This window comes from Pelodiscus sinensis, chromosome 20 (genome assembly GCF_049634645.1).
Source record: "Pelodiscus sinensis isolate JC-2024 chromosome 20, ASM4963464v1, whole genome shotgun sequence".
NCBI classification, from domain to species: Eukaryota; Metazoa; Chordata; order Testudines; family Trionychidae; genus Pelodiscus; species Pelodiscus sinensis.
In genome coordinates this window covers 8,210,435-8,222,917 of record NC_134730.1, presented here as the reverse complement: position 1 = coordinate 8,222,917, position 12,483 = coordinate 8,210,435, and the positions used below count along the sequence as shown (strand labels likewise).

The following is a 12,483-nucleotide window of genomic DNA, read 5'->3' as shown; positions in this document are numbered from 1 at the left end:
CCCTGGACCCCTTAAAGGGGCACGGGCTGGCTACGGTGCCCGTGCCAGGTGCAAGCCTGCCAGCACCCAGCCAGCAGACCCTGCACCTGGCACGGCACAGAGCCACCCACCCGATGTCCCCCAGCCCTCCCCCTTTTCCCGGGACCAGGCTGGCGGCTCCCGGGAGCTTGCCCGGGACCGCAAGAGGCGGGCACCTTCCTGGGCTAGTGCAGACATTGTGGACCTCATCCACGATCTCCGCACTAGGCACAGGAAAGTGGCCGTCTAGGGCAGGAGAGCTGCCAGCCTGGCCACCCAGGAGCAGGTGTGCATGAAAATCGAGGTGGTCCACTGAGACCCCCCGACCCTGAGCCCTGAGCTTACAATGGCCGTCCTGGGTCAGACCAAAGGTCCATCTAGCCCAGTAGCCTGTCTGCCGACAGCGGCAAACCCTAGCTACCCTGGAGGGGATGGACCGAAGACAGTGACCAAGCCATTTGTCTCGTGCCATCCCTCTCCAGCCTTCCACAAACTTTGGGCAGGGACACCACTCCTACCCCCTGGCTAATAGCACTCCATGGACCCAACCTCCATGACTTGATCTCACTTCCCTTTAAACTCTGTTCTAGTTGTGGCCTTCACAGCCTCCTGCAGCAAGGAGTTCCACAGGTTAACTCTTTGCTTTGTGAAGAACAACTTTCTCTTACTAGTTTCAAGCCTGCTACCCATTCCTTTCCTTTGGTGTCCTCTAGTCCTTCTTTATGGGAACTCATGAAGAACTTTTATGAATGCACCCTCTCCACCCAACCCCTGCTTTTAGAGACCTGCATCCTGTCCCCGCTCCATCTCCTCTTTTCTAAGCTGAACAGTCCCAATCTCTGTAGCCTCTCTTCATCTGGGACCTGTTTCCAACCCCTGATCATGTTAGTTGCCCTCCCCTCTCCCAACCTTTCTCTTCCCCTCTCCCACCTCCTTTTCCCAGTCTCCCCCAGTTTTGTTCAGTAAATGTTGGAAGAAACGTTATCTTTATTTTGTACATCAGGAAGAGGGGCTAGGGAAGGGTAAGTGGAAGGAGGTGAGGGAGGAATTGGGTACGAGTCCCCGATGGGGAAGACTGAGCTGGCTCTGCGGGCTTCTGGGGGTGGAAACTCTCCTGCAGCCCCCCAATTGCCCCCTCTCCCCAGATGGCAGCCTGCGGCAAGTGCAGCCGGGCTGATGGCCGAGTGCTGTGATGTTCCCAGTGTGGGCATTCCGGGCACTCCAAGCCAGGACTGGTTTTCAAGCGGGGCACCCCTGAGAACTGTCTGTCCGGGGTGGGGGTCGGGTCCCTTTAAGCGCAGCCCTCGGCTAGCCTGAGAGAGCATCTCCACGCTCTAAGTCCTCCTCTGATGCCCTGCCGGCACTGCTTCCGGCCATCCTTAAGCCCTGTTCAGGGTCCACTCAATGTGGACATGCTAGTTCGAATTAGCAAAACGCTAATTCGAACTAGTTTTTAGTTCTAGACGTGTTAGTTCGAATTAGCTTAGTTCGAATTAACTAATTCGAACTAAGTTAGTTCGAGCTAACTGTGTAGTGTAAACATACCCTTAGGATGCACAGTACAAACACAAGAATTGTAGTCAATAAACTTAATTGCTGCCATAACATGAGTTGACATTTCTGTAGTGCAGGCGTGGCCTAAGAAGACAAAATGTCTAAGCCAGATAAGAGGGAGAACACTCAGAGAATCATTTACTAGGAACAAACTAACAATATACAAGACAATGTGGAAATGTAGCGATGAAGTAAAGAGGAGGTCGAGCATGGACAATGAATGGCCAAAACATGTTGCATGGTGTGGCGGGGTGGCCCCGCCCCTCCCGGAAACCGCCGGGACGCCGCAACCGCGGGGGAAGGACTCACCCCCCGGAGGGGAGCGGAGTACCGCCCGCCGTCCCCGAACGGGGGGGCCGGCACACCGGCCGGGTGACGAGCCGGGGCCGGCCGGCAGCGCCGAAAGGGGGCGGAGCCGAGCAGGCGTGGCGGAGCCGTCATGGGGAGGACGGCCCTGGGAGGGGCCGGAGTCCGACGAGGGGGGTGACGTCATCTGCCTGCGTCCGGCGGGCAGCTTAAAAGGCCGCAGTGTATCAGCCATATGGGGGGACGCCGAGGAGACGCACCCCCCCCCCCGTGAGCCGGCGAGTGGGCGGCAGTATTGGAGACCCTGGGCAGGGTCAGAGGAAGGGCCGAGGTGAGCCTATGGGACCTGGGGGGGGGGGGGGGAAGAAGCAGCCCAGGGCGGGGACGCGGACCCTGAGAGCAGGGGAGTTTAGGGGTCTCGACCCCCCCTGCTAGGTGGGGGAGTCTTTTTCCCCGACCTTAGGGCCCTGGGCTGGGGTCCGGAGAGAGGGCGGGCCCGGACCCCCTTCCCCCAACCGCCTAACCAAACCAAGCGGAATCGGGCGCGTTAAGGCGTCGATATTCAGAGAACCGAGGGGGGGCGGACGTAAGCCCCTCCGCACAGGGGGAGAACCCCTACACGTGGTGGAGAATGTGGGCATAGCGGACCCCGAAACGGGGGTTCGGATAAGGGAAAGGATTAACAAAGTCTTGATTGCCAGGAGACAATGGAAGCCAATAAAATTCTGGAATGGTGGACCGAGACCCAGAAGGTACAACAGCAGCAACAGATGCAGGCGCTGCAACAGCTCCTCAACCAGCTCCAGGAGCGTCAGGAGCAGATGGCGCGAGGCGCACCAGTGACGGTACCGGGGACAGTAGCAGGGTCTGGAGGAGGAGAGGGGGTCGGTACCCAATTGCCCATACGGCTAACGAAACTAGGGCCGGAAGATGACCCCGAGGCATTCCTGGTTACGTTCGAGAGGGTGGCCGCCGCCGCGAAGTGGCCACCCGAGCATTGGGCCACCCTCCTCGCACCTTACCTGTCAGGGCCGGCCCAGCTAGCATACCGAGGGATGTCCGCCAGCGATGCCTTATGTTACTATAAGGTTAAAGAGGCTATTCTGGACCAATTAGGGGTGACTCCCGAGACCCACCGCCGGCGGTTTAGAGAGGCCAGGTACGACTCCCGCGAGCGACCACGGGCGGTGGCACAACGGGTTAAGGAAGCGGGGATGAGATGGCTGGAACCAGAGACTAAGACGGGGGCTCAGGTGGCGGACCTCGTGATACTCGAACAATACGTCAGCATCCTCCCCGTGGAAGGGCAGTGGTGGGTACGGCGGCACCTTCCGGAGACCTTGGATGAAGCGGTGACCCTCATGGAACACTACTTAGCCGCAGAGGGGCCAGAGGGGAAAGGAACCGCTGGGGCACCGAGAGAACCCCGAAGGAACGAGGCGGGGATGGGTAAGCCCACGGGAGCCCAACGGGCTGCGGAAAGCGCCGGGAGTTCCCTGGGCCCCCTCCCGACGAGGAGGTTGGCACCCCGGTGGAACCGGCCGATCGGTGAGGCCAGGGGAGACCGGGCGACCGAAACGAGGCCGGGCACCCCGCCACCCGAGGGAGCTCCGAAGGTGGTCTGCTACCAGTGCAGCCAGGAGGGCCATTATAAGCGGGACTGCACCCTGATGGACTGCACCTTCGGGCAGAGGCGTGCTGGGAGCACGGACAGGAAGGCGGCCGGCGCAGCTCAGGTAATTAAACGACTGTGGGTTAATGGGAACCCGGTGGAGGCCATCCTCGACTCGGGATGCGGGCAAACCATTGTCCGAAGGGACGTGATACTTCCAGGGCGGGCCCGGGGTGCCCCCATAGCCCTCCGGTGCGTCCACGGAGATATTCATTACTACCCTACGACCCGGGTACGGATAGGGGACGGGGAGTTGGAAGGAGACTGTGTAGTCGCTGTCGGCCCTAAGTTAGCGTACCTCCTCCTGCTGGGGCGGGATTGGCCCGGCCTGAAGCGACTCCTAGGACAGTGGGATAGCGGAACTCAGCCTAAAAGGGAGCCAGAAACAGGGCAGGGGACCTTGGTAGCCCAAGGAGAGCAAGATGAGGGGGGGGCCGAGCCAGCAAGGGCTCCGGACGCCGAGACACCGCCCACCGTCCGTCTTGACGTAGAAGAAGGGGACTTCCTCACTCAACAACGCGAGGACCCCACACTACGGGTGGCCTGGGAGCAGGTGTGCACTACAAGCGAGCCACAGGAGGGGGACCCGCCCAACCAGCCGGACGGGCCGCGATTCGAGGTAAAAGATGACCGCCTGTACCGGGTGTCTTCGGGGGAACTCCCTGGGGAAGAAAGGTGGCAGCTGTTGGTCCCAAGACCGTACCGGTGGAAGGTCCTGGAATTGGCCCACGAACACCCGTGGGCCGGGCACCTGGGCAGGGAAAAAACCCAACAGAAAATACTCCAGAGATTCTATTGGCCGGGGGTGTACCAGGAGGTTAAGAATTTCTGTAACTCCTGCCCCCAGTGCCAAAGAACAGCCGGGGGCTGGGTCCCGCCGGCTCCCCTGGTGCCCCTGCCGGTGGTAGGGACCCCCTTTGAGAGGGTAGCATTAGACCTGGTAGGTCCGCTCGAGAAATCTGGGCGCGGACATAATTACATCCTGGTCATCGTAGATTACGCCACCCGTTGCCCAGAGGCAGTGCCCCTGAAAAGAGCCACCGCCCCCGCCATAGCGGAGGCATTAGTTAAGCTATTCTCATGGGTCGGGCTGCCCAGGGAGTTACTGACAGACCAGGGGACGAATTTAACGTCGAAGGTTATGACGGAACTGTGTAAGGTCTTGCAGATCAGGAAGCTCCGGACGTCGGTATATCACCCCCAAACCGATGGGCTGGTGGAACGATTCAACCGCACATTGAAGGGGATGCTGCGGAAGTTCGCACAGGACGAACCCCGGGAATGGGATAAGCTGTTGCCTGCACTGATGTTCGCCGTCAGAGAGGTACCGCAGGCATCGCTCGGGTACTCCCCCTTCGAGCTGTTATACGGGCGGCGACCGCGGGGGATCCTGGACCTCGTAAAGGAGGGATGGGAAACGTCAGTGTCACCTGCCTTGGGGGCCGCCCAGTACGTACAGAAATTGAGGGGAACCCTCCACGACCTAGCGGGCCGGGCCCGAGCGAACCTAGAGAAGGCGCAAGAAGGGCAGAAGGCCTACTATGATAGAAAGGCGCAGGTGAGGGAGTTCGAACCAGGCGAACAGGTTCTACTATTGCTGCCCAGCGGGGAGTCCAAGCTCCTGGCCCACTGGCAGGGACCCTTCCGGGTAATCAGGAAACTTGGCCCGGTCGACTATGAGGTTCGGGTAGACGGGAACCGCCGGGCAACCCAAATTTATCATGTCAACCTCTTAAAGAAGTGGCATCCACGGGAGGCCCTCCTGATCGACCCTCGGGACACTGACATTGAGCTGGGGCCGTGGGGGGAGCCGGAGGTGAGGATCGAGGGCATACGGGTCGGAGAAGAGCTCCCGGGCCCAAAGCGAGAACAGTTGCACCACCTTCTCGACCAGTTCAGGACGGTACTAACCAGCCGACCCGGACAGACCTCGTTGGTACAACACAAGATCGAGACTGAACCCGGCAGAGTGGTAAGAGATAATATGCGCCCCCTTCCCCGGAAGTTATGGGGCACGGTGAAGGAAGAACTCCAAGCCATGTTGGAGTGGGGGGTCATACAGGAATCGCGTAGTGAATGGCGAAGCCCCATTGTTTTGGTGCCCAAAACAGATGGATCAACGAGGTTCTGCATTGACTTCCGCAAAGTCAACGCGATCTCGCGATTTGATGCATACCCCATGCCGCGGATAGATGAGTTACTGGGACGCCTGGGGAGGGCCGCCTATTTGTCGACCCTCGACTTAACGAAGGGGTATTGGCAGATCCCCCTCTCCCCCGAAGCCCAGGCGAAAACGGCGTTCGCCACCCCCTTTGGGTTGTACCAATTCAAAAACATGCCGTTCGGACTGCACGGGGCCGCGGCGACCTTTCAAAGACTCATGAACCAGGTCTTAAGGGACCATCAGGACTACGCAGTGGCTTACATTGATGATATCGTGATATTCAGTGAGTCCTGGGAGAAGCACTTAGAGCACATTACGAGCGTATTAAGGGCACTGAGGGAAGCGGGACTCACGGCCAACCCAAAGAAATGTCAATTTGGGAGGGCCGAAGTTTCGTATCTGGGGTACACGGTAGGGAGAGGGAAGCTGAAGCCCCTAGTAGATAAGGTCCAGGCAGTACGGGAACACCCCACCCCAACGACAAAAAGGAAAGTACGGCAGTTCCTGGGATTGGCGGGTTATTATAGACGGTTTATCCCGAATTTTTCCTCCGTGGCCGCCCCACTGACAGACCTCACAAGGAAAGGACAACCCGAGAGGGTGAGGTGGACCGCGGCGTGCGACGACGCGTTTCAGGAGTTGAAAGACCGGTTGGTCCGGGCCCCGGTGCTGGCCCAGCCCGACTTTAACAAACCTTTTACCTTGCAGACTGACGCGTCAGAAGTGGGGTTAGGGGCGGTACTGACGCAAGAGGAGGAGGGACAGGAGCATCCCATCCTCTATCTGAGTCGTAAACTGTTCCCTCGGGAGAAGGGATATGCGACAATTGAAAAGGAGGCATTGGCCCTCAAGTGGGCTGTCGATTCACTAAGATACTTTCTTCTAGGCGATGAATTTACCGTGGTGACGGACCACGCCCCGCTGCAATGGATGCAGCAGATGAAGGACACTAATCCACGGATCTTGAGATGGTACCTCAGCTTACAGCCATACAAATTCCGAGTCGTGCACCGCCCGGGGTCCGCCAACGGGAACGCGGACTGGCTATCCCGGTCAGCGGAAAACACAGAGACCAGAACTGCGAGTATGGCACCAGACTTAAGGGGGAAGGTGTGTGGCGGGGTGGCCCCGCCCCTCCCGGAAACCGCCGGGACGCCGCAACCGCGGGGGAAGGACTCACCCCCCGGAGGGGAGCGGAGTACCGCCCGCCGTCCCCGAACGGGGGGGCCGGCACACCGGCCGGGTAACGAGCCGGGGCCGGCAGGCAGTGTAAGGCCGGGGGCGCCGGCACACCGGCCGGGTAACGAGCCGGGGCCGGCAGGCAGTGCAGGGACGGCGGCGCCGGCATCCCGGCCGGGTGACGAGCTGGGGCCGGCCGGCAGCGCCGAAAGGGGGCGGAGCCGAGCAGGCGTGGCGGAGCCGTCATGGGGAGGACGGCCCTGGGAGGGGCCGGAGTCCGACGAGGGGGGTGACGTCATCTGCCTGCGTCCGGCGGGCAGCTTAAAAGGCCGCAGTGTATCAGCCATATGGGGGGACACCGAGGAGACGCACCCCCCCCCCCCGTGAGCCGGCGAGTGGTCGGCAGTATTGGAGACCCTGGGCAGGGTCAGAGGAAGGGCCGAGGTGAGCCTATGGGACCTGGGGGGGGAAGAAGCAGCCCAGGGCGGGGACGCGGACCCTGAGAGCAGGGGAGTTTAGGGGTCTCGACCCCCCCTGCTAGGTGGGGGAGTCTTTTTCCCCGACCTTAGGGCCCTGGGCTGGGGTCCGGAGAGAGGGCGGGCCCGGACCCCCTTCCCCCAACCGCCTAACCAAACCAAGCGGAATCGGGCGCGTTAAGGCGTCGATATTCAGAGAACCGAGGGGGGGCGGACGTAAGCCCCTCCGCACAGGGGGAGAACCCCTACACATGGGGACTGGTTCCTGCAAAATAACTAAATCAATCCAAAACATGTAAATGCAATGAGATGTGTAATGTATATGTAATGAAAGGGTTTCTGTGTAAGTTTGGAATTGTGACGTACCCCGCATCCACCCCTCTTGGTTTGAGTCTGATCTACCCAGCTGTTCCTGGATGCCGAACAGAGATATCTGAGTGGCAATATTTGGAGTTGAACTGAAATCTTAGGGAAAAGGTGGAAGAGGTCTTGGGGGAGCCCCAACAGGGGTTAGCTCTCTTCCCTCCACCCTTCCCACTAACCTTTGTCTTATCTAGACAGTCCACTATCTGCAACAGGGACTGTCCTTCACTCTGGGTCCCAAGCTTTAGAGAGAGGGCCAGTCTTTAAAGTCATCCTTGCTATAATCTGGCAACAACCTTTGGCTTTATTGTCCACTGAAAGTGAAGCTGATAATGCTCATTCTTGAAACAGACTTTATTCAGGCCACAAACAGAATAATAATAGAGATGTAGCTGTGTTAGTCTGGTCTTGCTGAAACAAAAGACAGGACTGTGTAGCACTTTAAAGACTAAGAAGATGGTTTATTAGGTGATGAGCTTCTGAGGAAGTGGGGCTGGCCCACGAAAGCTCATCACCTAATAAACCATCTTGTTAGTCTTTAAAGTGCTGCATAGTCCTGTCTTTTACAAACAGAATAAAGCTGAACAAAATCATTTCTCTTCTACCTTCTGCTTTTCCTTAACACCAGAGGCAACAATGGCAAAAAACAATTCCGGAAAGAAAGTGCGAATGTAAAGAGCTGCCTTGGGGATGGCATTGGCCATAAACACCTCCTGTTTTTTTCTGCTCACTGTGTGCAGAACTTCCTCAGCAACCTCCATTGGGTGTACACCATATGCCAGCTTTCTGAAAAAGACTGAAAAGCAGATCAGAGAGGAGTGAGAAGCAGCCAGATGGTGTGTAGTATGGCTGCACTACAGCGGATCTGGAGAGTGATAGAGCAACAGACAGAATAGCTGTGAACTAGTGCAAAGAAGACTCAACCTGCTTCCTGAATCCCCAGTTCTTCCCACTCCCCCCTCCTCGCTCCCCCTATCCCCAGCACATTTAATTTAATTTAATTTAATAATTTTACCACTTACCTCTAAATAAAACTCCTGTTCCCTCTTTCTCCTGTCTTCCCTCTTCCTATGCACCACAGAACCAGTGTGTGACTTGGAAAATTTACAGGTCCTTCCAACATTGACCACACCTGTTTACGAGTCTGGCAAGCTCAGAATGGGCAAGTACAGTTCATGTCCCAGGTATGTAGCAAGTTTATTAGAGTATTAAGCTTAGCAGGTGTGCTTTGTTTTATTTTGTTTAGCAACTTACTTTTCTTAGTAATTTACCTTGATCTGTCTGCCATCATTTGCAGCCCTTTGTTTCCTGTTTTTTTTTACCACTTCTCAATCCAAAAAAGGACCTTCCCTCTTATCCCATGGCCATGTAATTTACACAAGAGCCTTTGGTGAGGGACCTTGTCAAAGGCTTTCTGAAAATCTAAGTATACTATATCTACTGGATCCCCCTTGTCTGCATGTTTGTTAACCCCTTCAAAGAACTCTAATAGATTAGTAAGACCGGATTTCCCTTTACAGAGACCATGTTGACTTTTGCCCAACAAATTATGTTCTTCTACATGCCTCACAATTTTATTCTTTACTATTGTTTCGACTAATTTGCCCGGTACTGAAGTTAGACTTACCGGTCTGTAATTGCCAGGATCGCCTCTAGAGCCCTTTTTAAATATTGGTGTCACGTTGGCTACCTTCCAGTCATTAAGTACAGAAGCCGATTTAAAGGATAGGTTACAAACCACAGATAATAGCTCCGGTTATGGAGCCATGTAGTGTAGACATGCCCCTAGGCAGGTAATGGCTGAGGAGCCTGATCTTCAGGCTGGGGTAAACATCCAACTCAATATAGGGGGCTCCAGCAAAAGACCTGACACAGTCTAGAGGGCTCTAACAAAGTGATGATCTCCCATCGCAGTCCAGGGGACTCCAGAAAGGGTTAAGCCTAGTGTCCTCACTTAGCAGACTGTAAACAGATCCATAGGGGGAGTACAACCTCCCTCCCCCTCCATGCCAGCCTACCTAACTCCACTGAGTCCCAGCTGAAGACCCTAACAATGATGGGGGATCTGCCACTTAGTCAGTGAGGATCCGCTCACAACACGCTGATCTTGTCACAGGCCAGCCCTCAATCAGATGGTTGTTTAGCTCCACTGTGCTACTTCTTATCTCCCCCGGGAATGCACCTGGATGTGTAGGGGTTCTCAGGGTCATGCAGGTAGACGCCACTGGCAGTTCTTTTGGGACTTGATCTATGGGTGGAACAGGTCCTATCACACCTTTCCCCATCTCCATTTCCTTTCCCCATCACAGCTCCCTCACTGTCCCTCTCTGCCTGATGCCTTTCTTTTCACAAATACCATTATATGTTCCTGTTTTCCTCTTCTTTCTACACTGATCACATGACTCCCGCAATCTCCTTTTTATTCTGCCCCCTTCATCTGTTCTTCTCTCTGGGGATTTATCTAAATGAACAGTTCGAGTATGTGTAAGGATGGGAGTGGGTTTCAAAACCCAGTATCCAGCCCAAACCGCAGCTTCAAAGCAATTTTTAGAGCTGTCCACCTGGGTTGAGGAACTTGCATCCACAGACTACATAGGTATACCCTTAGTTTACAGCAAGTTGGGATGTAAATCTATCCTAGTGTGTGGTCCCTGCTACCATACACTAACATTTCTCTAATGCCTCTCTCCTTTCTATCCACTTGTCCTCTAACTCTCTATCCTCCACTTCTAAATGTCCCACAGCTCTCAATTGCACTTTGAACCTTACATTTCCAAATGGAGGCCTCCCAGTTGCCAGGCTCTGGTTGAACATGGTATGAACGGATGAATGTTGGACTCACGGTGCTGATACAAACATCAAATTCTTCCACTTCAGCTCTAAGACAGTCAAAAAATCCTTGAGCAGCATGCTTAGAAGCAGCATCTAAGAGACAAGCAATAGGAGAGACAGCCTTATCAAATGCAAAAACACTAAGGTAGGCATACCTTGATGTTTTTGTTTCTTAAATCTGCCAGTGCGTGGTAATTTTCCAGAGAGAGGAGAGGAATAAAGTCAACAATTGAAGAAATTCACTGTACAAATAAGGACAGGTGAAATGGACACCTAGTAATACATCATACAGATGCTACTATAAAAACATTGATCTTCACTCCATAGCTAAAGTTGAGTTGAATTTAACATTTAAACTAGGGATTTAACTACTTTGGTTAACCACATTGTATCCCCCCCAAAATTACAGTGTGTACTCTTTGCACACAGAATAGTTTTTATGAGACTTTACACTTAAATCTGATAATCAGTGTCTCAGTTAAAAATAGTCGCCAGCTGTGACAATTTCATCCAATAACTGGATTTTGATTCCTCCTGGAGCCAGGCTAGCATTCCTGAAAAACACTAGCCCTACTTCCAATTGGCTTTTCTCCTCAAGAAATACAGGAAGGAGGCAAGCAGAACTCTTCCCATCATGGGAGCCAGAGAATATCTTTGTGTAGGAAATCAGAAAAGAGGGTATGTCTACACTACCCCCCTAGTTCGAACTAGGGGGGTAATGTATGCATACCGAACTTGCTAATGAAGCCCGGGATTTGAATTTCCCGGGCTTCATTAGCATAAAGCCGGCTCCGCCATTTTTAAAAGCCGGCTTGTTCGAACCCCGTGCCGCGTGTAGCCGCGCGGCACGGGGTTCGAACAAGCCGGCTTTTAAAAATGGCGGAGCCGGCTTTATGCTAATGAAGCCCGGGAAATTCAAATCCCGGGCTTCATTAGCAAGTTCGGTATGCATACATTACCCCCCTAGTTCGAACTAGAGGGGTAGTGTAGACATACCCAGAAGGAGCAGGAAAAGCCCAGCAGTTCAGGGCAGCTTCCCATACAATGGGTCAGTCTGCTCCCTGCTCTCCTGGCCCTGCAATACCAGGCCTAGGAAAAGGAGGAGGAGGAGTGAAGAGGGGCAAGCTACACCTAACCCTCCAAGGCCTGGGAGTAAGCCGTGAAGATTCCCCCAAGCACGCAGACAGAGGTGTAGATTAGGGATGTTAAATATTGGTTGATTGAACAGTCGATTAACTTCGTGAATTCTTAGTCCCTGGGGTGGCACTGGCAGCTATGTACCTATACCAGTCTTTATGGTCCTACTCCTGGGGAGCCCCTTGCTACTCATGGTGCTGTCTCTATTAAAGACAGCAGCGCAGAGTGCGAGGTGGGAGCTGGTCCGCAAGGGGAGCCAGTTTAAAAACTGGCTCCTCTCGCAGACCAGCTGTCTGACACCCTGTGCTGCTGCCTCTGTCTGGGGGGGAGGTCTGAGCTCCTGCACCTGGCGCGAGCCAGAACTGAACCGGGCTGCCTGGCTTCTAATACACTTTAAATGCAAAGCCACAGCAGGGGTAGGTCTCAGCAAGCTGAGACTGAGTTGGGTTGCCGGCCCTACTAAAAAATGTACTGGCAAGAGGCAGAGGGTGGGGAGGGAATGTGAGTAATCTGGCATTAAGCTTTTGCTTATCGGTTAATCAACTCTACACCCCTAGTGTAGATTAGAGGGGGCAGTGGGTTGATGCTGGGCCTATGTACCTGTAAAATACAGAGGCTTGGGTGGGTATAGGGCCTACCACACACCCAAAGTTACACAGAAAATCTCTTCCTTTTATTTCTTTATAGATATGGATACGTAGATATAGATACACAGTACGTTGTATTTGCTCTAAATTAAATCACACCTTTTTGATTGGTTAGGTTACTTTGCAAGAACCAAT

The 12,483-nt window shown here is 54.6% G+C and overlaps 2 protein-coding genes across 2 annotated transcripts in view; one reads left to right on the top strand and one right to left on the bottom strand.

Moving 5' to 3' along the window:
- The first annotated feature begins 2,249 nt into the window (after window positions 1-2,249).
- On the top strand, window positions 2,250-6,779 carry LOC142819168 (uncharacterized). The gene is made up of 2 exons (XM_075904257.1): window positions 2,250-3,614; window positions 6,601-6,779. Exons 1-2 carry the CDS (start codon window positions 2,586-2,588, stop codon window positions 6,619-6,621), a joined length of 1,050 nt encoding a protein of 349 aa, XP_075760372.1. The 5' UTR covers window positions 2,250-2,585; the 3' UTR covers window positions 6,622-6,779.
- A 1,289-nt stretch (window positions 6,780-8,068) lies between these two features.
- DHRS7C (dehydrogenase/reductase 7C) overlaps window positions 8,069-12,483 on the bottom strand; it is a 44,058-nt gene continuing 39,643 nt past the window's right edge. Inside the window, exons 6-7 of the mRNA XM_075903563.1 lie at window positions 10,502-10,657; window positions 8,069-8,528 (exon numbers count right to left, since the gene is read on the bottom strand). Of these exons, the coding sequence (XP_075759678.1) occupies window positions 8,323-8,528; window positions 10,502-10,657 (362 nt within the window). The 3' untranslated portion in view covers window positions 8,069-8,322. The remainder of the gene's footprint in view (window positions 8,529-10,501; window positions 10,658-12,483) is intronic.